This window comes from Marmota marmota, unplaced genomic scaffold (genome assembly GCF_001458135.2).
Source record: "Marmota marmota marmota unplaced genomic scaffold, marMar, whole genome shotgun sequence".
NCBI lineage: Eukaryota > Metazoa > Chordata > Mammalia > Rodentia > Sciuridae > Marmota > Marmota marmota.
This window is the reverse complement of record NW_026000142.1, coordinates 33422357-33448241: the sequence shown is the minus strand read 5'-3', so window position 1 is coordinate 33448241 and position 25885 is coordinate 33422357. Positions and strand designations below refer to the sequence as shown.

The 25885-nt window shown below is 32.3% G+C and overlaps 1 protein-coding gene across 3 annotated transcripts in view; it reads left to right on the top strand.

The window, feature by feature from the left end:
- Positions 1-23993, top strand: part of Sema3a (semaphorin 3A) — a 447522-nt gene extending 423529 nt beyond the window's left edge. For all 3 annotated transcript variants that reach the window (XM_048786244.1, XM_048786245.1, XM_015488417.2), the window contains 4 exons: positions 1298-1455; positions 4952-5019; positions 16601-16743; positions 18133-23993. In XM_048786244.1, coding sequence (XP_048642201.1) covers positions 1298-1455; positions 4952-5019; positions 16601-16743; positions 18133-18588 — 825 coding nt within the window. In that variant the 3' untranslated portion in view covers positions 18589-23993. The remainder of the gene's footprint in view (positions 1-1297; positions 1456-4951; positions 5020-16600; positions 16744-18132) is intronic.
- Positions 23994-25885: the final 1892 nt, after the last annotated feature.

The window sequence follows — 25885 nt, the reverse complement described above, 5'->3', positions numbered from 1 at the left end:
TATATATATATATATAGTCCATAAATGAAAGTCCTTGGAAATACAGTCTTAATTGTGTCCATTTATGACTATTAGATACTTTCTAATGTTAAAAGAGAACACCATTGTTCAAAGTGTGACTTTTCTGAATCTTATTGTTCATCTCCATACTGGAGAAATTAAGATAAAAATTTGAAGTCTTTCGCTTGTGATTTACTACATGTTTTAGCAATTAGATAACTTTTATTTAAGGTTTGCTATAATCAATAAATCCTCTAGTGCAAGGAAAAAAGAGCTATGGTACTAATTAAAGCACATGTTGGATAAATCACAAAATAACTTTATTTTTGTCTCATTTTGTGTTTATATAAGTTTGCAGCTGATATGTTACATTCACTCAACTTTTTTCAAGGCATTTTTAAAGTTGTACTGAAATCTTGAAATAGTAGCTGCTAGAATTTTGGGTTTTTTTACTTGTCCCTATTCTGCCTCATTCAATATATCCATTTTCATTGAAGATGATAGGGTTGTGAAATGTCATCTGGAAGCTCACTTTAAATATCTGTGAAACATGCTTATTTTATAGATAAGGAAGGTAATTCCTACAAAAAATATGTGAATGTCCCATGATCACACAGAGTTATCAAGGCTAAACTGAGCACCCGGGCTCTTCAATGCCCAATTCAGTGCTTTTAGTTTGGTAGATTGCATCAGAGTTCACTCTCTTCCCCTTTGATGATCTTTTGAATGGAAAGTGATTTAGTAGTACTGCTTAAAATAATCTTCCTGGAGGCAGTGCAAAAGCAAGACAGTTGAGTCCAAAGTTCTTTTCAAATGTAAATACCTAAACATCTTCCTTTCCCTCTCATAGGAGGAAATGGTGCATCACATGTGATGTAATAGGGCACCCAGGAGTCAGAATCAGATGTCTGCCTCCAGCTCATCTGGAGCACATAGCCAAAGAGATACTTTGGTCAAACAAAAGTATAAGCTGTAAGGGAAAATAATAAAAAAAAATGTTAAGGATAAAAACTCAAAGTTTGAACATCATTTTGCTTGGTGTACAGATAACTTTATCTTCCTTTTATATTTAGAAAAACACCTGTTTCAATCAAATACTTAAAATTTGCTCTTGCTCCATTTTAAACTCTCCTGTTATCTGCTAAGCCTTCAAAGAAACTATTAACAATGTGGTTTGTTTTTATACCTAGAGATATCATTTATTGTTGTTAAGTGTTGATGATGTCAATAAATAAACTTTCTATTAAGAAAAAGGAGGTTTGAAAATCAAAGTAGTTTTGGTAAACTCTTTTCACAGCAACAGCTATATGTTGGTTCCACTGCTGGGGTGGCCCAACTCCCTCTGCACCGATGTGATATTTATGGGAAAGCTTGTGCAGAGTGCTGCCTGGCTCGAGACCCGTACTGTGCCTGGGATGGTTCCTCATGCTCTCGCTATTTTCCTACTGCAAAGAGGTAGGAATGAAAAATAAAATGTTTGCTATTTTCCTTGTTTGATTCCATTTCTAGAAGAGCTTTCTTAAAATAAGAATACCACCCTCTTCTGATGAATAAAAGAGGTTTGGGCTGGAACTGGGTTTGCTTCTTTCCATTTTTTTTTTTTTTTAATTTTTCCCCCTTTCCTTAAAATAGTGAAAACATCCAGAAAAAATGTGTAGTAGGAAAGTTGGGTACTAAATGCAATGGAACAACTGGCTTTTTTAAATGACTGGGGAAAGTTTAGGAAAGTACAATACTTTTCCTAAATTTTTACAGTTGGAAATTATAATTTTGCAATTTTATTTTACACAGTGGGAAATTTAGGGTCAAAGTCACAGAAAGTTATGAACAGGATCTAGAACAGGCCTTGTGTCTTTGAGCAAGAGGCTTTTTTGTTCAACAAAATTTATTTCTTTTATTCTCCTTAGAAACATTCTATTCTGTTTTTACATTTTAATAAGAGAATTTATTTCCCTGGATGGACAGAAAATTCTTACAGAAAGAAATTCATTCACCTCTGGAGTCTTAGGGAGAACATCAGGACTCAACCATTAAAAAATCAAGGCTAATTTTTTTCTAATAATAGAAAAAGTCATATTTGTATGTGTGTGGTATAAATGTTGATTAACTAGCATCCAGCATCTCTTTATTTAACTCAAGGAAATCTAAATGCCTCTGTATTATTATTGTATCATGTTGTATTTACAGGTTAAAACTTTAAATATAAAACTATAATAAAACAACCATCTATCTGTCTGTATATATGTAGTGTGTGTGTGTGTGTGTGTGTATATATATATATATATATTAAGTGATATATATACAGATATAGTATATATATTATAAATGATATATATTCTTAATGATACTTGGAAGTATTTGAGGGGGGCATGCTTGAACTTGAATGTTACTAAGATATACTTAGAGAGTTGTCTACAATACTACATTGAGATGATACATAACTGTGGGTTACTGCATACAAGATTGAATGCATTAGGAACAGACATTGGATCTTTAAAGACAGTTTTATTTCCTGGAAATGTGATTTTACTACAGAGAACTCATAGACAAATCCTAGAAGTTGTTGACAAATCGGTTTACTTATACTTTAAAAAATAAAAATACTTTCTTCATTTGACAAAAAGCCACTTCAGTACATCCTCTGCAATTCACTGATGGTTACCTTTCTCTATTGATATCTACTGCTTATGAAACAAGCAATGATAGATGAAAGTAATATACAGCAGCTTGTTAATATGGCCCTAATGATTGATGGCACATCAACCTTTTGAAACATGAAGCAGCAACCAGTGTCACCAAGTTACTGCATTTTAGAAGCAATATAATTTGTTTTGTTTATTTTTAAATTATAGCTAAAGTTTCAAATAAGCTATGAACATGATTTTTTTCCATAGCTAGTGAGATAAGTTCTGCAACCTTTGAGTCATTTTAAATGTGTGGGAAAAATGTTAAGAAAAGGAAAAGGCCCCCATGTTGCATAAAATTTTTTATTCCAAATTTAGGTAGCATTGACTGAGTGTTAAATCATCTACAACCTAAGTCTTTCATATAATTGTATGGATTAGAACACAGTATCATGTTAACCCTATAAGCAAATATAGTAATAACTCAGAATGGATTAAAAATGCAAATATCTTAAGCCTTCAATATTCAAAATTGAGTTGATGATATATTTGTATTACATTAGTATCTATATTGATTTTGTTGGAATTTTAAATTTAAAAAAGGCTTAGAGTGAAAATAATATATACTGAGAATGTACCAAGGGTAGTTAAAATAAATAACAACATGCTGTCTTTACAGTAATAATAATAAATTATTTAAAATTAGAATGATTTTTTTCTTAAAAACATTTAGCTCTAGGGGACTTTTATGTTAAAAAATGTGAAATTTATGTTTGAACTGCAAATGAATATTGCTTCCTTTCCAAGTGAATGTGAATAACGTTGCTTAATTTAGTAATAATCCATTTGAATTTTAAGCTTTTCTTAATAAGGAAGGGGATAAAAAGAAAACCATAACCACTTCTATACTAAGTTAAAACCTGTGCATTATATATTTGGAAGTGTTTATTTTATATTTACACTTCAGGATCCAAGGAATTCTCATTAACACTATTTTGTTATGCCTTACAGATTTTACTTAATCCAATTTCATGGGTCTGACACTACATGTCTTTGAAAAGGATGTTTAGAGGCCTTACAACTTATATATTCTTTGTGATGGCATTTTTCAAAAAGTTAAATGGCAGTGAAAAATGCCTTCCCAAATGCTTTTTGATTCATGTTTCACAAGTTCTCTTGGCTCAATTTTGAAATGTGCAACATCTGTTTGATAGTCTCACTAATTCTACAAATAGAAATCTATAAATACTTTAGACTTCTAAATTTATGAATACAGTAACAAATTCCATATTTGCAATTCTCAATGGCCTTTGTGAAAGCTTTTTTCAGGGATGATAACTAATTTTCAGCCAGACAATACCCATTAAAATAGCTGCAGAAAATAGTCAAGTGTGCCCAATCTTTTCAGTCTGTTCCCCACCACTGTTCTCCATACTTAGTCTGTTCTTCAAACTTCCCATCTTTCTCTGTAGTAATAGCTAAAGGCCCCTCCTTCTTTCCACCCACTAGCAAACTATAAAGAAAGGATGCCCAGACTGTTTGGAACCTGAAATGCAATTTGAGCCATAGAGTATAAAAAATTAATTTTGATGTTTAAAAACAAATTTGGTTTTTCCCTTAGAATTCAGTTCACCTCTCCTTTCTCACTTACTCTGGCAAAAGGAGGTCTTGCCCTTAAGTTCTACATTTATTTTTGCCTTTTTCATTTTATTCACATTGCTGGTCAATTGGTTTGCCATCGTAACCATAAGATAATTAAATAAACCATTTTTTAAATGTGAACAAAATAACCTAAAAAAAACTAACTTCAAAAATAATTCCTAGGCTTAATATTTTAAAATTTCAAAGATGTCTATTTAAGCAACTTTGTATAAGCATTAAGAAAAAGATACCATTCAGGGGAATTTTAATTTTCAACCTCACTCCCACATTAATGATCAGAGTTTCATTCTGTTTCCTGAAATAATGGGTTGCGATTCCAAATTTTGTGGAATATTCCCCCCTTCGATTTTTTAGGTATTTGACTGTTATTAATACCTGTTATCAAAGATCCATAAATTCTTTGTTGTAGATAATTCAAAAGGTACCTAATACCATGTTGGTATATTTGTCTACTTGTTCCCACCTTGAAGTCTCTGGTCTTGGAGAATTCTCTTTATAGGTATACTGAACTGCTTTTTAAAAATTTTGTTTGGATGTAAATACATCTCTTCTTATAAGTTCCTGGAGTCTTTTATGCGGATTTTATTTCTTCTTCATTCTTATGACAAATTCCTAAGAGGGTAAAGTAGAAATACAATAATACATTTTAAATGTAATTGTTCTAGACGCACAAGACGACAAGATATAAGAAATGGAGACCCACTGACTCACTGTTCAGACTTACAACACCATGGTAAGTCATCTTTTACAACTTTAAACCTGCAAATACCAGGCTAAATCATATGATAATGCATATCCACACACACCCATGCAGGGTACCATGTCTTCCAAGGGAAATAAAATCTAGCAGAAAGAAAATATTGAAGAACACAAGCATTGAACTATATTTTACAATCACAGTCATGATAAACTATATTTTAGACCCTTATGAGATTCAAAGCTTAGCTTTCTTATACTAACAAAAAGAAGCCAATTTAAGTTTGTACTTTGATGTAGAGAAGCAACCTGAGAATAGGACAACAAAAAGATTCATTTAAGTATATTGAAGAAGGAAATATAGTCTTAAAATAAGCAATGCACATTACTCATTTATATGCTGGTGATATAGACACAATGTATTCTTGATCGTTCTGCTCAAGTAAACTGACGTGGTTTTCTTCAACACTGAATTAATATTTGGATGTTCCCTTGAACTGGGCATTTTTGACCAAATTCATTTTAGACTGCCTAAAAGATGTCAAGACCTGTTTAATGTCAAAGTTTCCTATATAATGTTGAAACATCAACCATTCTTGTAAATATCTAACTCATTCACCCCAACTCAATCATTTATGAACATAATAATGAAGTTATGCTTCCCTCTGCTGGGGAAACCTGTCAATGACATCACTATAACAATTCATTGTAAAAAATAGTTAACTTGCAAAATGTGATACTAACTGAACATAATAAACTATTTTGGTGCCTTTTGCATTAATTTCATTAGCTCTTATTTGACTTACTAATGGTGTGTAGAATAGTCATGTTTAATGAATGTTAAAAAAGAAAAAAAAAAAAAAACTATCATACATTGCACCTAGCCTGCCTTCCAAAATCTGAATTCCAGGTATCCCTCTGGCACAGTTTGAATGTGCTGGTGTACAATTCCACATAGGGTTATTTGGGAGATGACAATATCCAAGTAGGGTGACCACTAATGGAGCCAATATTTAGGACCCATTTTTATTTAAAACCTTTACTGCCAAGGACTTTCCTATTATTGTCCTCATTATAAACAAGAAAGAGGCCACTAAATGAAGTAAATATTATGAATGTCCCTGCATGAGTATTATGGTTTATTGACACACCTCCCCGAGTTTTTTTCAAATGACATATATCAATTGGACAACATAATATTCACTGGTCTTCCATGTGAAAATATTGAATTATGATCAACATCATTCAATTGATAAAAAATTATAAAATATTAATTTATTAGAGTAAATAATCTATTTGCTTAGAATTGGAGAGTTAGTTATAGTAATTGGAACTAAAAGAAACAAAAAAATAAAATTAGAATTCATTTCCAATCAGACTTTAATCTCCATATCAATACAAACTTTGTTATTATGCTCTTGATCATACCTGTAATACTACCCCAGAGATAGCATCATGGTTATTGTAAGTATTCTGTAAATATAGTTTAGATGAATAAGTTTTCTTAAGTTTTCAAGCTATAATAAGCTCCTTACTATTATTGTTTTCCAGTAAGAGATTTGAACTAAGCAGCATCTAGTATTTATATTGAAAAATGTTCTGAGTCATACATTATTATCTTCAACACCATCATATTAAGAAATAAAATCTTTTAAGAACCATCATAAGATCCAATTAATAAATAATGATTATATACAATCATGTTCAGAGCACTGTGCTGTTTCAAAAATTGTTAGAAATTATATGTATACATAGTCTTACTGATACATCCTTATGCTTATCAGTACAATATCTTTATTAGGCCAATTAGTATTTTAAAATACTATTTATATTGAAGTTATGAGTGTCTGTTATATATAAGAGGAAAAACTGACCAAAGCGATTTTGTTTATAAAAGTGAGACCATGGATAAAAAATAATGTTAATCATTGAATGGGCTTTTGAGAGTATTTCAGATTTTAAAGATTTTGTGTGTGTGTGTGTGAAATTAGAATGGGCAGAGTCTATGAAAAGTGAAAAAAAAGTACATATATAACAAGTAAGGAAAATATGAATAAATTTTCTCCTAGTTCTTCAGTCAAAATACACACTATACGAGAAAAAAGGAATTTCTATAGTTGATGTTACAGGATCATTTTTCTTTTCTTTTTTGTGGTAAACAACCCTACTTGGATATTTGTGATACGTGGGGGGAAAGGATAAAATAGCCCTAGAAACTTTGCAGCGATAAAACATTCCTTTATGAAGGCCTCTTTATTCTTTTTATTTCTTGTCAGCTAACGTTGCTAATTGAGCAAAAATAAAACATATGCACAATAGATTGCAGTGGATTTCAAATGTTTGGAAACTAAGTGAGGCCTTCCCACTTGGCTAGGCTGTCTTACTATTGGGAATCAGTGAATTACCTTGGAAGAGTTGATGTCAATATTTGAGAGTAAAATGGGCAAAATTCCAGAGCCCAACCCTGTTAAATCATGCATGTTGTCTTGCTAATGTCACTTCTCACATTCAATAAAATATATATGCTCATATGGAAACATATAAAGATATGAGATGTTTTCACAGAAAGCTGCTAAGCAACATGAAGCCAAATTACACACTTCAGTGTGATCATTTCCAGCTGTAATGGTAAACATTCTGTAACACTCTATATTTTACATATCCCGAGGTTCTTAATAGAAAAACTGTACATAAAATAACTCAGAATTAAGGTGAAAGAAATTTCACTTTAGATGAAACCTGTAACACTCATTTGGCACTCTACTTCCTTTCACACAAAGCAGCCCTAGTGAAATAGAAAAACATCCAGCTCCACTTCCCTTGAATCCTAGCACACACTTCTCCATCACTTCTAACTGCTCACTCAGAAAGCTCTTAATATCAAACCCTAAAAATACATGTGTGCTGGCAGATCTCGTCTTCCCAGTCACACCTTAAACAGGATGCTTGAGAGAAGTCTCAGGTTGTTTCCAGTCTGCTCCCTTCCCTGAAATAATTGCTATGCACAGAGTTGGAGCTTGTCCAACTTTACATTCAAGAAAATGACTGGCCAAGTCAATTTACCTCTAAACTCTCTCCCATTCCTCCTTCCTTACAAACCCAAAATGAGCCTTACTATGATTTATGTGTCCAGAAAGGAAAAAGATACACCATAAGTCCCAGTACTTTTTTTTTTTTTTAAATCATAACATCATCTTAGATTTCTGGATCTTTGAAATATTTTATGCCCTATCTTGTAGTTTAATGCCATCATTGAATTTCACTCCCTAATAGTTTTCTTGGCTGGTCTGCATATATGCATTTCCTTTTTAGCATCTCACAGTAAAATATCCACAGAATTTAATCTTCTAAATTATCTCCACAGCTAGCCCATCTCAATTTATGTCTTGGTTGGCATCAAAATCATTTCCAAATTTCATAAAGTATCTTTGGCAATGCCATCTTTATGGTCTGTGGAGCTATAAATTTAGTAGTTTGCAGCAGTGCTATTATGGTCTGCTCCTTAGCTTCTTCCAACTCTGAATCTGAGCACTTAGCCCAAAGAGGAGCCTTAAGATTTGATAGATGAGCTGATGTCAGCATTAAGAAATCCCCAACTTTAATAAATAACCAAATTTCATCAAGTCTAAGATGACAATGAATGTAAAATGCAGCACTATTTATGTGCTGCTAAGAAAGAAAAACTGCCCGAAATGGGTAACCTACTAAAGGATTCCAGCATGGAACAGGGACACAGAGTGACTGAGAAATAGTTTAAATGAGAAATAAACTCCATGCAGATGAAGATAGCAAGGAAGGTGGCCTGCTTCCACCATAATCATGACCGTGGGAAAAGGGGCAAAAGCACTCCTTGAACCTCAAGGTGGTACTAATGAAGGTTTATTTTCTGAATTCACATAGGCAGGGTAGACCCAAAACCTCAGGTAGAAGCTTTAATTTAAAAAGCTATAAGGTTTGTGGGGTCTCACATGTCTGGCAGATGTCAGAAAGAATTCTTCCTGGAGGAAAGCTACTTTAACTCAGATGAAGAACAATTGTGAGACACAGTCTGTTATTAGAGATGTTAAAATGTAAATGAGTATGCATCCTAGAATCAAATCATTATAGTATTCTAAGATTTTTATAAACCCCTTTGAAACTATGTCACTGCTGAAAACCAGTAATAGTTGTCTTCTGATGTTACCTTGCACAAACAATTCAATCATGCACATAAAATGTGTGCAAATTACATGAAACAGGAAAGAAGAGGTCTGGATTACCTGTTATCTTTGTTCCTTATTAAACTCCTTGAGCATGTCACGAAAGATTAATTGTAGTACAACTAAAGTTTAGCTGTTATAAACAAGGGGTTTGTAAGCTTGATGCATTTTTCTTTAATTCCAAAAGGTATAAAGATGACATATAATTAAAGTACAATATGGTATTTTCGTTATTGTTATGGAAGATTTCTGCTTCAGACAAAGGGCGTTTTCTATCTCTTATGGTATCTCTTGGGAAAAGTAAGTGAAACATTAAATTTCATGTTTCCTGATTTTTTAAAGTAAATGCTTTATGGTAATTTTGCTCTGGCATGTAGATTATTTGTGCTTTCTCTGGGAATGCATTTGCTATAAAATCATGAAAATAAAACATACCAGATGTTCCATGTAGACTAAACAAATATTATAGTAGGTATCTTCATATTGGTATTACTTTTTAAGTAATCTAGTTTCATCTTGTTTTATACTAAGAAGCGTCGCAATCTATGCCATCAAAAGTTATCAGGTACAGTGAGGAACTATTAAAAAGGCTTCATATTTTACTTCATAATGCATCAATTTCATTATCATATTTTTAAAATAATAATCTTCAAAAAGAACATACTATTGACTCTCCTGATTAAAATAATTACCTATGTACAAAAGTTAAAATTTTCTCTCTGCTTATCCATCTGCCAATCTATATTCATACTAGCACATTTTAAGAACAAATCTACAGCAATCCAGGGAATCCAGGAAGATGGGAAACTATTTGAATTTTAACATCTAAATGATAGAATGGTTGAAAATTACTGCCCAGCCCCAAGAAAATCAAGAAAAGATCTTAATTTACTGCATAAGACAATATAGTTTAATTTAGATTTATTTTAATAAGTTGTTAAATTACAAGTTTAAATTTTCTATAAGGCTTAATTAATCAAGTCTTTTTGTATTTGTTCCAAAATGTACTTGTTTTTGACAAGTTTCATTCTCTAAACTTCATAAATATCTGTCACAATTTAGTAGATAGATTAAACACACATGAATATACTTTAATACAGAATCATGCATACATTGATTGGTGCAAGCATGCAAGCAAAACACATCCAACAAACATTTTCAGATAATCTAGTTAGTATAATTACCACACTAAACACTGTACAAACAGGACTGAGCATTATCTTGATAAATAAATAAGTATGATCCCTATATATACTTTAATATATATAGAAATATATTAGAGTTGTTAAAGTGCACTACAGTGTATAAACTTTATAAATCTGTTGTGCAGATCTGAAATATACAAGAATGTTAAAGATGAATGAAATGATTTTCTTCATTTTTAAAAATTTAAAATATTTTATATCTTTCCAAGAGTTCTATTAAGATCTATTTCATCCTTGAAATGACTTTTAAGGTACTTCTAGTTTAAAAAAATGTTTTTCAGTCATTGAAGTCAAACAAATCTTTTCTGTCGATAAAGCACTTGTATTTCTGGAGAAAATCACCTAGAATCCAGCAAGGAAAACCTAAGTAAGATAATTTGCACCTAAGTAGTGCATTGTTGCAAGGGTTCATGAGCAACATTTCTTTTCCTCTTTTGCTAGACTTTAGTGAATATTAGTGAGAGAAATATTAAAAAATACAATGTGAAGAAAACAACTGGAATTTGATTTTTATGGAGTCTAGTAATGAAGTTTAATTGCTAAATAACCTAAACATTGAAAATAATTTGCAACCGTTTGCCTCTCTCCAAAGTTTTATTTTATATTTATTATTTATGAAATTCAACTTTTAATAAAGAGGGAGAACATCAAAATTAATGTCAGAAATCAGAGAGTGAATTAATACATGGTTCCCTACTTCATCCATCTCTGTCTCTTCTACAAGACATCAAATTTCCTAAGATTGTTACATTATTCACATTTCAATCTTGGGAGACATTTATGGGGTTAAAATGGAGAGTGAAATAAATGGAAAGCTGAAACGTGATGCCTTCTGTTTCTGCTATATTGGAAGAGAATCAAATGCTAAATAAGGCCTTTAGCAACATGATATTTCTGGCCAAATGATGGATATCATGACTTTTTTGTTGTTACAAAAGGAAGCAATTTATTTAACTTCTTTCTTTCCTCCCATTCTTTCTGGTTTATTAGCCTCATTTCATTTCCATAAATTATCCCACTAAAAGAGGAAATGATTAATTGAAGATTGCTTCCTTAAAAACATTATTTCTTGTCATTAACAGCTGCAACATATTGTAACATTGTGTTATCCAAACACACTATGGTGCTTTTAAAGTAATTTTAATGTTTTGTTGTTTTCAATTATTTTGCTCTACTATTCAGATTGTTGAACCCATGAGAATTTATTATGCCAATTTAAAACTCTACTCTTCTTGTCTACTCTAATTTTCATGACAAAAGTTTGTATTCAAAACAGTTGCTTTCAAAGTGTGAGATGTATTTAAAAACAATTTTCAGTGAGATTGCTTTCTTTCTGGAAATCTACAAGATCACCCATGGATCTTCAGTGGTATTGGTCACCCTGGGGATGTGAGAATATGTTCATAGGAGTTCTCAAATCACATTGTCTTCTTATTATCCCATATTTGGAACTGTTGATATTGGGATGTACTTGATTAGTCATCACTGCTCCTAGCATATCTCAAATCAACTTTCATAACTTATTAAACTTAAAAAATGTTGCTAGGCATACATCCACCAGCAGTTTAATGAAGTATTCTATCATAATCAGAGTTATAATCCCTATGCCTTTTTTGATTGATGAAATTTTTATTCATTTCTTTCACAAAATCATAACTCTTTGTCTTAAGGATGTCAAAGTTACCTGAGATTTCAGCTTTTAAATTCAGTGTAGTTGCCTGGATTTACTGTTCAGCAAACATCCTCTAAGCATTCTAGATTGCCTTTCTGCCAGGTATGGAGCACACAGTATTGGGAAAGATAACCATTCTGTAATAATTATAACAAGTAAGACTACATGTGCTCTAAAGAGATATGTGAAAAGAAATTTTGGGGAACTATTGAAAAGAAAATATTTTCTTTGATACTTGTTTGGGAATAGGATTGATGTGGGAAAATATTTTGTTATTTAGCTTAGTGGAGATTCTCAGAAAAAGATTAAGTTTTGAATTGGCAGTTTAAGCTAGCACAAGAGAAGTAACAATAATGTCACTTAATGTACATGCCACTGTACTATGCCCAGACATTGTTCTAATATTTTATGTAGACATATTTTAATCATAACAAAAAGGTATTTAAAACATTATAAAACACTGCATTTTCTACACTTGAAAAATAATCTAATATATTTAAAAATGGTTTACAATTGTTTGATTCAAAAAAATCAAAGATAGCAATAACAACAGTGTTTCAAAGGCAAAGCAGGTACACTGACAGAGAACAAAACCAGTCATGCAGCAAGAACATATTTACCAATAGTTAGAAGGTATGACATCAACTTGGCTAATGTTTTATTTTCAGCCAATGTAGAGTGGGAATATGATCACAAAATTCATCTTTAAAAAGTCCGTTGATCAAGAGAATCTTAATCATTCCTAAAAACTAGGCCAGAGAAAAATCTCCCAAAGCATCACAATGCAGAAAACACCATACTCAACAATAATGTGACAGAAATACAGTGAGTAACCTCAATGTGTTGGCTGTGGGCTCCCTTGACACAATCCAGAGAATACCACCAAACAACTCATTAAAGTCCATGTCCATTAACACAGTAGGTTCCATGTCAACTGCTCTCAGGTCAACTGATTTAATCCAGAGAGAGATTAACTTACACTTAACCTGAATAGGTAAGATTTCATATCCTCAGGAAATCTTTAATCAACACTACTGAGCTTTTGATTTGCATTGGTTAACTATAAAGCCTATACATTATCTGAAAAGTACAGCTACACTGTGCAGTCATTCATATATAGATCTGTTTGCCTTAAATAAACTGATAGTACAATGTCCCAAGAAAAAGTAAAGAATATAATAAGGAAGGAAAACAAGAATATCAGTATTTCCTTTGCTTATAAATCTTTCTGGAGAGGCAGGGAGGGAGGGAGAGGGTGAAGGAGGGAGGGAATAGACAGAAAAAATGAGAGAGAAGAACACATTGTCATTGGGTCTTTAATCTTTCCTACCTGTACAAAACTTGTGCAAATGGTTAGGGTAGAACACTTAGAGAACAGAATGGATATTTTTTGAGTGCCTTATAATTATTTTTAAACCTTTTTTTATGTTTCTGTTTATAACTTATCAAATGAGGGGAAATTAATAGATTACGATTTACTAATGGTTATATCTGTGCACTCAAATATATGGGTCCTGGGCTGAGACCACATTAAATGAAAGTTCTGGTCTTAAATTAGATGTTGCTGATGATCAAAACATTCTATTATAGAAAATTAAAAGAACAACAGTATGCAATGGAAATTTACTTTTTTATAATTATGGCTGATGGCAGCAGAACTTAACAAAACAAAGTCTGTGTACAGACTGTGATTCAAAGTTATTATGACAGAATCTTAAACTTCACTGGTTACTAGCTAGAAGATAATTCTCTTTTATTGTTGCTTGCAGAAAGGAGAGAAAGAAAGGGTTGAGATAAGGAAGAATGAGATTCTAAGTTATTGGTAAGAGTAGTTATCAAAGCAGACTAACTGGAGGCACCAAGCCAATGAACCAAATTACCCAGTTGTAGTTATCTTATCAAGGTGAGAAAACCTAAAAGTCATGATTTTGCAAAGGCCATAAAATATTACCACATTAAACTAAAAACAACTTGCTATAAATCCTTTGTTTAACCACAAATCATCATCTATCAGATTAAACTATAGAAAAGTAGCAGATAAGATGAATTACTTTAAATGTAAGAAGGCATTTACTATTAAGATGATTTCTTTCTTTCTTTCTTTCTTTCTTTCTTTCTTTCTTTCTTTCTTTCTTTCTCTCTTTCTCTCTTTCTTTCTTTCTTTTTCTAGTACATTGAGAGCAGTTCCCTGCCATTGGAAAATGCATTAAAAAGAAAATAAAAACCAAACAGTATTCCTAGAGCTATCAGAAAAGTTAAACTATATGAATAGATTAACTGAAATGAATAGATTAACAGAAAAGAAGACAGCTCAGTAATTTTGAAGATATTGCATCTATTTATAGTGAAGCACTTTCTCTCATAATATGTAAGTCTTAGGGCTGAAGGTATAGCACTATGGTAGAGCACTTGCTCAGTATGTTTGAGGGCCTGGATTCCATTCCCAGCACTGCAAAAACAAACAAAAAATAAATTAATTGCCCCATTATAGAAGTCACATTGATCTTCTCTGTGTCAACTAATGTATTTAGGGATTTAAATAGAATTCTATGTTTGAGAGCAACAACTTACTCATACCTTAGCCTTTGATAGATTTTGACGGTAATTTAAACAGAACAGGCAAGAAATAAATAAGTTACTCTGAGCATCATCCTGTTAATAGAGAAGACAATGGCTTTTCACATGTTTTTTTACCTACATATTATCAAGCCAAATACATTATGATTCATTCACAGACAGATTAAATGGAAAGTTCTTCCTAAGAGTAAAAAGATTTCTAGATCAAACATATTTACACTGCAAAAAAATAGTAGGAAAAAAATCTATTCTGTATATAAATAGTATTGGCCTCGGTGACAAGGCATTCTCATTATTGGTGATAGTTCCTGAACTACAGATTTTCCAGATCCTGTTGGACATAGAAATTCAATTCACCTCTATCCAGGGAACAGATGTCTTGTAAACTAGCACAGTAACATGTACCATATTTCTTCAATTTGAGATGCACTAATAATTTCAGAGGGAAAAAAGCATGCCATATTCATTGTAGAAATTACACACAAGGAGATACAACGCAGAGGGAAAAAAGCGTGACTTGGAATGAGTTAAATATTGTTGTTTCTTTATGTTTGTGTCATTTCTTATTCTGCCTTGTTTCCAGGGGGTGGATCTTTTCAATAAGAAGGGACAGATACTTCCCAATATGGGAAGAGTTTTGTTTCACACTCAGGGCAGTTGAGAAACAGGAACTGAGGGCTGATATCCCTGGGGATAGCAAGTGGAGGCCCAGGTCAACTGCATCAGGGTGAGATAGGAGACAAGGAACATAGGCCATGCCCAGGGATTGGATAGAAGAAGGGTTTGGGAAATCCTGAAATCTACTGAAAGCAAGCTGTATCAGTTATGACAGACAAAAGTACTCAGCTGGTTATGACATGAGTAAAACTGTCAAATTGATGCCCCAAAAAAGGGGGGGAGAGAGAATAATTTTTAAATTAAAAACCTAGCTAAGTTTGAAGTAGAGAGCAAAAGTTTTTCATCTGTCTACTCTGTCAACCTTCCTGGATGTGAAAATACATTTATTATTTTCTAAATTAATTTAATGAGTTCCAGATTGTACAGGATGTCATAATGGAAACAGGATTATATAAGATAATATGGAGTTTTGTTCTCCAAATGAGTTTTACCTAGATTCTCTGTGTCGTACTTTTGATCTGAGCTATGTTTCAGTTACCCCATTGAAAGAGGTTACATAAAGGGTAAAATAATAGAAACTTAATCAGGAAACAGGTTTCCATATTGCTGCATTTTATTACATACTCTTGCCATATTCCACAGCCTAATTCTTGAAAATAATAAAAGATGTGTCATTTTAAAATAAGGACGATTGAAACCACATTGCATTGTAATTATGCATCTTCCTTCTGAGCCATCCCAAACATTTCACACCAATTGATCTCCAGGAAAAACTTGAGGATTATTTAAGGGTTTTTGGTGGGGAGTATAAACTTCCCAATCTCTACCTTCTGTAAAATACTAGATAAATATTATTGGTTGGTGAATTTAATTTTATAGATGAAAAGCAAACATAAAGAGACAAAAATAATTTCTGAAAAACAGATTTTTCTTTCCAAAAGCCCAGTTCAGTAATTTTTCTGCTAGATGATAGTATAATACAAACTGACTCCATTTAGTCAGAGAGAAGAGTTTTATAGTAAAAATAATTTCTTATAGAGTATTATCATGTAATATAAAGATATTTAGTTATACTCCACATATCACTGATTTTGCTAATATGTTATTTGCAGGTAGACAAATCTCTATGTATGCTTTGTACAACCTATAACAGTATGATTAGTCTATATAGGTAGGCATTTGGATTCCGAAACCCTTACAGCCTTGATATTTCTGCCATCTTGAATCAATCTGAAAACAGGGTCCAACATGACAACAATTTATCTACTGAATTTCCAGGTAAATGTCTTGAAAAGTTGAGATTACTTTTCTAACATTGTCTCTTTTCATTTTCTTGTCACTGGCCAGATAATCATCATGTCCACAGTCTTGAAGAGAGAATCATTTATGGAGTAGAAAATAGTAGCACATTTTTGGAATGCAGTCCAAAGTCACAGCGAGCACTGGTTTATTGGCAATTCCAAAGACGAAATGAAGAGCGAAAAGAAGAGGTACAGGGGCACAATTGACTGAATTATTTATACATCACATGTACTGTTAAGTGACCCCAGATTTTACTTGGCAAAAAAAAAGTACACCTCTGCACAACTTATCCTTTTCTTAATTGACCAATAGTTCATGCATTATTATATAGGCTGATTAAAAAACAGGCTTTGTAAATCTAGAGGCTGGTGAAACAATGTGACCTGGTAAGAGTTGCTGCCCCAGAACCAGTATGGAGATATATTTTCAAGTCTCCATATTTCTTATTGTGGTTATCTAGAAAGCTATTATGTTATTTATATTTGTTCATCAAAAAAATCAAGTCTTCATACTAATTTTTAACTTTTCTTCAATTAATTTTCATTTGTCTGCACTGTGAACCTTCCTGGATTTGAAAGTACATTTATTATTTTATTTTTCCTTTTTCCACAACTTTCTCTTCAAATAGGGAAAGTTGGGAGAAGCAGGCAATAGATTTATGACATAGGAGACAAAAGATCTGAGGTCTCTTGACAAATTGTTGAGGTAGCCTCAAGCAGATCTTCCTCAATAGATCAATTTTTTCCTTTGTGAAACTAAAATGTCTACCAAAAATTTCATTGAGTTTTATGGACCTTTAAAATGCTTGAAAAGCATTTAAAAGGGGAAACCAGAGTATTTAGTTGATTTTTAAACCTTATAATGTGCTTTTAAATTTACAAACAAAATATGAATATATAAAGGTAAAAATACTCCTGTTTTCTTATTGACACTTTAAACAGATTTTAAACTATAGAATTACATTGTGCCAATGTCAGTTGAGCTTATACATTGCCAGGTTAGGCTTTTTAAGATCTCTATTGTAAATTGTGTTCAAAATAAAAGTGAGGTTATATTATATTCAACAGCATATCCTCCAACTTATTTCACAACCAAGATCTCATAAATTGAATAAATAATTGCTAAACTTGAAATCTCAAATTTATTTCTTCTGCCTATTCAACTGCTGATTTTTTTATTTCATTTTTTTTCAAATCACTTAATACTCTTTTGTGTCCTAGTATCATGATTGTATTGTTCCAATTTCAGTATTCAATCTAAAGTATGTGTTATATGTATATACTTACTTTCAACTTTATAAAATAAGATACATCTTTATTCTTTCCTCAAGTTTTTTTCAACATATTAAATTATTATGATAAGAAATTCTATTGCAACAGTGGCACAAGTATCTTAAAAACAATTGGTGGATATAACTCGTTTTTCTGATGCAAGAAGCCTATCATTTTTATTAAGTTTGCAATTTTGTTAAATGCTAAAAGGTATCTCAACAAACAATGCAAATTTTTACTGGCGCTTTTTTAGATCTTATATTTAGTATACATATATAATTATTCTATTATGCTCCCCTCCCCCAGATCAGGGTGGATGATCATATCATCAGGACAGAACAAGGACTTCTGCTCCGTAGTCTACAGAGGAAGGATTCTGGAAATTACCTGTGTCATGCTGTGGAGCATGGATTTATGCAAACTCTCCTTAAAGTGACCCTAGAAGTCATTGACACAGAGCATCTAGAAGAACTTCTTCATAAGGATGATGATGGAGATGGCTCCAAGACCAAAGAAATGTCCAACAGCATGACGCCTAGCCAGAAGGTGTGGTACAGAGACTTCATGCAGCTCATCAACCACCCCAACCTGAACACAATGGATGAATTCTGTGAACAAGTTTGGAAAAGGGACCGAAAACAACGTCGGCAAAGGCCAGGACATACTCAAGGGAACAGTAATAAATGGAAGCACTTACAAGAAAATAAGAAAGGTAGAAATAGGAGGACCCACGAATTTGAGAGGGCACCCAGGAGTGTCTGAGCTGCATTACCTCTAAAAACCTCAAGTAGAACCTTGCCTAGACAATAACTGGAAAACAAATGCAATATACATGAACTTTTTTCATGGCATTATGTGGATGTTTACAATGGTGGGAAATTCAACTGAGTTCCACCAATTATAAATTAAGTCCATGAATAACTTTCCTAACAGGCTTTCTTCCTAATACCAACACCTAACAGAGATCACAGGTGAGCACAGATGTTCACTTTAGCAGACTTTATGTTTCCTATGAGATTTCATTGTACAGGTTTCGCTTTCTTCCTTGCCTGAGAAATAAAAACGTCATTTGCCATATTGCCATCTAAAGGAGAAAAACTGCATCAGCAAAGCCATTTGATTGAACTGAAAGTTTAAAATAAACTGCATGGATTTACTAAGCTGATGAATATTCCAAAATGTGGTTGGATTCAAGGATACTTTTTGTCTACCAGCACTCGTGTTTGTATGTACTGGAGGAGTGAAATAAGTAAAATGATACTGAATGAAATGTTCTGTGGAAATATAAAAAACATAAGCCATCCATCATCCAGAAGCAAAATGGAATACACTGATCTACTACTGATGTCTTCTTTCAGCTTTGATCTAAAGATGTATTTTATTAAAACTATAATTTAAATGTACCATGACAAATATGCAGTAAAAATTAGCTGTTTTCTAAGCTAGAGTAGGTTTTTGTCTTACAATTATTATGCTATATAGTTTGTTTTAAAAATTCCATTTGTGTGCTGCTTGTTTTTTTTTTTAACATTTTGTTTTCAGTTCTAGGAGGGATAGCTCATGTTACTCTAGAAACATATATATCATTAACTGTTAATGTCCAAAACAGGATGTAAATTATGCCTTATTTCTCAGAGGAAATCAAACAAATGGAAGCTATTGACACCTCCTCTTTTAAAGTATTATTTAAATTAATTCTAACTTGCATAATGTTCTACAAAAAACAGAGCATTTAACCAGCCAAAACAAAGGGAAAAAAACAACTTGATTTGTTAAATGCATTTTATTATATCTAAAGGATCAACGAGGAGAAAAATGAACTGTACAGCTCATGAAAATAAGCTTTTTCTTAATATAGTGTTAATAGAAAATGCTCTTAATTATGTGCTTGAATCTCAGCATGATATTTTAGACATAAAATTTCTCTCACGATTCCACTAAGAATTGTATAAGCCACTTAATGATTCATGAAAAGAGAGACCAATAGTATCCAGAATAACTTTCTAAAGACAAATTCCTAACTGTTTTGGTCTAAATCAGCTGTCTCTTATCTCACTTTTTAAAAATACAATTATCTGTATGAAGAATACATCATTCTTCTCAGGTCAATGGGAATGACTTAAACTATTTTCCAGAATACAACCCACACTTAAGAAAATGTGAAACTCTTTGTTTCCTCACAAAATAAGGCAAACGATTTTTAATTAAGGATTTGCCTACTTTGTTGTCCCAAGATGATTCCTTGAGAGTCATGGACTTCAATATGCCTAAGACTTTCAGCATTATAACACTGTTCTTTTAGCACCTCACTCCCCTAGGTCCTTGTCACACACAAAAATGTAAAGGAAGAAAATATCTTACTACTAATTAATGAAGTGACATTGAAGTTTTAACTCCAGTTGTCTTGGGATTCTAATTAACAGCACTAATTTCTCACCTCAGACTGCAGTGCATTGTTACTCCCCATCAGCTGAAATATTTCCCAGATGGAAGCTCATGTTTCAGTTTTAATGATTATTTGAATAAATAATTTGTTGACACTTGTTCAAATAAAAGCCTAAAAGTATTCTACATCCAATTTTAGGCTCCATTGACTAATATGGTGTTGCTTTTGGATGTGCATCCTCAAATGGATTGTTAAACCGTTTGAAGAATACACTCCTGTACAGGAAAAAAGTGTTTGAAATATAAGTCAAGGAACAAAGAGTGCTCCAAAATAGGTCATATTTTGGTAGAGTAACTTAAAGGTACTAAAATTCAGTTGTATCATTTTGTTCTAAATTTGCAGCTGAAACAAATTTATTCACAATAACAAAAGTATCTTATTTCTTCTTAGTGTTTAAAAATGGAGGATTTGAAGGGATGGATATTGTATGGTAACTTATGGATGCCTTCCAAAACCTGAATGCATTCTGGTTAGCATTATGAAATATCAATAGAAAAAAGTCTAGATTTCAATTAAAAGCATCAAAAGAAAAAAAATCTACTGGCATGACTTTATAAACCATCAGATCTAAATTTTTGAAAAAAATTATATGTATAACTTGCAGATAATTAACTCATTACAGTCATCATTTTCTGCTGATGTGTATTGAGAAGGGGCAGTTTGCACGAAGTATAATTAATGTCCCATTTAATAATTCAGCTTTAATAGACTTTGGCATATGCATGTATCATCAGAGATGAAACTTGGTTAAGAGACTCATGTGACCTTAGGGAAATTATAACAGCAACCTTACAGTATAAAAAAAGATGCATCACAGCAGAGGAATTAAGGCCCCATTGAAATAAAATGTAAAATGTAAATGCATGTAGATGCACACTTATTGCTTCTTTTTATGTATTATTTAGTGATTTTAATGGTATGTGTTTAATATTTTTGCTACCTACACATTAGGCAAAAGAGATGTAAATAATTTCAAAGAGGAAGAACAGTGTAAAATACAACTTTCTATAGGTACTCCATTTCAATGTGTTGAACATCACCTTAAAATGCAAGATTTTCCCACACAGGTGACAAGGTGGTTTATGTACTTATATTTAAGGGCAGAAGATTTGTGCCCATTCAACAAGCATGCTTTTTGCCAGGTAGTAAATATGTTCCATATCTGTATTTATCATTGCATTTCAGATGGGAACTAGAAAACTGGAGAGAAAAAAATGTAATGAAACTGCTGCTGTAAATTATTCCTTTTAGCATGTATTCAGTTGCTAAATACACATTTCTTCAAAATATTTGAATTCAGATGTCTTTACTGTTCCCTGTAACATATGGTGTTAAGGAACATAAGCTTAGGAAATTCTGAAAACCAGAGTCAGGTTGCTACATAATTAGCTAACAGATTTCTTCATTGTAGTCATATGTAAACTAGATTCTATATTTATGATGATGATGTGAACTTTTATGACCTTTAAATTAAATATTTTTCTTTTTGATGTCATACTTAAAAAAATATGGGGATGAAATTCTACAGTGTGTCATTACCATCATCAGTTTGGTTTCATTCCAGATCTATAAAGATTGCAGGTGATTGTTATTGATATTGCCTATTCTGAAATTCATAGGCAAGCATTTTATTAATATGGAAGGAATCAGTATAACATTTGGATATCTTTGGCTTACAAATTCATTTTTTAAGCACAATTTCCATTTAGTCCACATCTATCCAGTTCCATGACTTCAAAGACACACTCACTAATAAGTAGGATTCAACATCACCTTTTTGTATAATAACATGTTAGATATAAACTGGCCCAATGCCAAATACACTGTGTTTTCATTTTAATTTATCTTAATAATTATTTAAAATTAATGTCAATGTTTAGAAAATACAAATTTCCATAAAGAGGAAAGCATTATATTTCAAAGCAATTGCAAAATCCTATTAGTTTGTTTGATTTCTAAAAATTTCTTTATACTAGTTAATTATAGAAATATATATTTTTAAGTTAGTAGGTTATGAGGACCCCAAAATGAAATAGAGAAGAAAGATGCAAAAATGGGATTCATGTAGTAAGACCATTTTCATAATCAACCTAACCAAAGAAAACACCATTTCAAACATACAGGCAAATCACAGTCAGAGGGAAAGGAACCAAATCAAATCAAATAGTACAATAACAGCAACAAATAGATAAATTTGAATATGAAGAAAATGGACTTCTAGACACTTTGTCCTTTGGAACCAGATTTCTACCTGCTCAAGTGTCACTGAGAGCCTGACTACCAATTCTGTGCTGGTGGCCTATTAAGTAATGTGGGTACTGCATGAAATAGGAACCCTATCCTCCAAGAGCTCACTGTGAGATGAATTACCACCATTGTATCTGGCAAGCTTATTCTGATCTTCCTGTCCCTAGAACACATTAACCACCTTCTCTGTGCTAAATTTGTGCCTGGTATGTTTCTTTTATTAACTCACTTGTCACATGAGTGTGATTTTTTTTTTTCACATTCTTGAATCCCTTTTCAGACTGTGAGATCCCTGAGAATAGGGAACAGGGTTTGTATCCAGTTCAGTTCTTCCCTAGAGCCTAGCATGATGGCAAATACAGAAAGGAGCTCAGTGCATCACTGGTGGAAAGAACTAGGTTACATATAAGGTGGTAGGGTTCCCACATGAAGTTCATGATAAGCATGCTATGAGTTCAAAGAGGAGGGAGGCATTAGTGTGAGAAGGGAGATCACAGAGCACTTCAGACAAAAGGTGATATCTAAACTGTGAATTGAGACATAAGTCAGATTTGCCTAGATGGAGAAAGAGAGAAGGGCAGTCTGGGTAGAGAAAATAGGAGTATGAAAGAGAGGTGTAAAAAGTGCTTTAAAAAAAAATCTGGGAATTAGTACTCTAAATAAATAGAGCACATGGTTCAAAAAGAAAAGTAAACAGCCCACTACTTTGAGTCAAAATGATGTACTCATTTATTTTTTTCATGGATTGTGGTTTATCACTTCTTACTTATAGTCCATATACTCATCCCAGGCAGGTGATGTTATATGTCATACATTGTACCTCCTACCCCACCCACACTCTCCTTATTGTTCCTATTAATATTGACCTCACTTATCTTTACTCAGCTGTAGCCAAAATACTGGGCAGTGTTCCTATAACCATCTTCCATCTAGTCTTTGTGCCACAGTTTTTTCTCTAGTTCAACCCACCACACTTAGCTCGAGTTTGGAATAACACAAATGAATGGCTTGGAGATGCTGTCTTATCTGTTGACCTCTCTGTGCTTAAACACAATTCAAACAGAAACTTATGTTACATTTCACCTACCTCACTCACCTAGTGTTAGTGTACACATCCTGGGGTTCCAACATCTCCTTATCAATTAGCAATGAGAATTCCACAAAATAGTATTAAAATATGAAGCCTGTATTTATTCAAAGAATACTGTAGATGGAGTAACTTGTGGCTAAACAATGCTACAGGTGAGATTAGCACACACAGTTGACTGGCAAAGTTTCCTATTTTTTTTTAATGAAAACAAAAGAGATGAGGCCTAGCTTTGTCTTGAATCTGTCACCATTACATTAAACTGTCAAGTGTTTTGTCATATAACAAAGGAATGTATTTTATTTCTCTTAATCTAAACAATATACTTGTAGATACAATGTTTATTTATATAGTACCTAAGCAAAAGTTCTCATAAATGTGTTCAAGTCATCACAACTGGGGTAATTTTGAAGTCTCAACTTCCATCTTTTCTCTGTATATCTCACTGGAGCATTAGACCTCAAGTAAATACATTTTGTAAATCCATACCATTTGTGTAGCCCAGTTCTTAATGCTTTGTTTATTTTGTTGATAGCTAAATCCAGAAAGGTTTAAGCTCTTTAGGCAAAGTTTGTGTCTAAAAATCAAACACTTTTTTTTTTCCACTTTAGGTAGCATTTTTTTTTAAATGCACTTCAATTTTCTGGGGGTTTGCTTCCTTGAATTTCAAATAAGAAAACAGTTTTACTAGGTCTCAAATACTTTTATTTTATTCATGCAGTGTTTTGAATTGCTGCTAAATATATACCAATGAGTTGAAGTCTAAGTATCTGTGCCTTTCAATAAATTCCACTGACTGATCAGGGTGCATCTATAAATCACATTGGCATTGCTACCCTATTCCAGTTTAGAAACATTGCTCATTTTCTTCTTTGCATTATTGTTGACCCAGTTACATGTCAGTTGAAACTACTTATAACTTATTTGGTTTGGAAAGTGGGCTAAATTATTATCTAATGACTAATATATAGCATCAGAAAAACATCCTGTATTTTTATGGAGAAATATTCTGTCAATGAGTATATTGAATTCTTACAAATTCAGCTGAGGCGGGCTTTGAACTTGTAATCCTCCTGCTTCAGCCTCTCAAGTCACTGAGATTATAGGCTTGCCCAATTATGTCTGGCTACATTTAGCAAGTTTTAAAAACTGAAATTACAATTTGTTATTTGATCTCACTTGATCCAATTGGAACAGAATATTCCATCACCATATTGTATCACAGAGTTTTAATAAACTACCACTACAATAAAAATATTTTAGTTTAGTTCACCCAAACACAAAGCACATTCAAGGAAATAATTTATTGATGTGGGCACTTTGCAACAATATAGAAAATGAAAGAACCAATGAAAAGTGGGTCATGGCCCATTATAAAATGTTTTAATTGGTGTCTGTAATTTATTTGCTCTAAAAAAATCAAAGAAAAATAATGGTTTTTTTCTGTATCTTTCTTAAACTGTCTAAGTGTAACAAAAAAGAATGTTTGAATTTATACAAAATATACAAAAGAATAGAACCTTTTAAAATAGAACCCTTTTTTAAAAAAGGTTGTAATCTAAATGCATATTTGGTGTCTATTTTTGTAAATAATTTTGTTAAAAATATATCTATTTAAAAATAATTTGAAATACTACTCTTGTGAGAAATATAACCTTTCATAAAAGCTTAACATATCAAAGACAAAATTTCATAAACAAACTTTAAAAATTGTTAGCATTCAATAATAAGCATGTGGCTGTAGCAACTATAAAAATGCTTGTCATTGATGCTGCTTCCTAGCATATTACAAATATCAATATCTATAAACATACATTCAGAAGGAAATCCTATGTATGTTCTCATTCTTCAGAACCAGTAATTAGAACCTTTGTATGTTCATTCAATCCCAATACATGTAACTTGTGAAATATTTTTTTACTTAGTGCATGACTAAATTTATAAATTGCTAATTAATGGGTTATAACAGAAAGTTTTAGAAATTCTAAAATACACTGAGAACATTTTGTTGAAATTCCAAGTTCTCCAGTCTGCCACTGTAGTGTGAAGTTCCTCAGTCCAACCTTCTACCAGAGTGGGTCCTTGGTCAACAGACTTGCCCAGTAAAAGTGAAATCAGGAGGGATAACTTCCCTTGGGGTTAAACACCAAGTTTTGATCAACTCTCAATCAAAAATGACAACTTAGAAAGCACATTATTCTTATTATTTATTAGGACATATGAAATATTTCTTAAGATTATCTTGAAATCCTAAATTTAGTTATTAAAAATAGATTAGG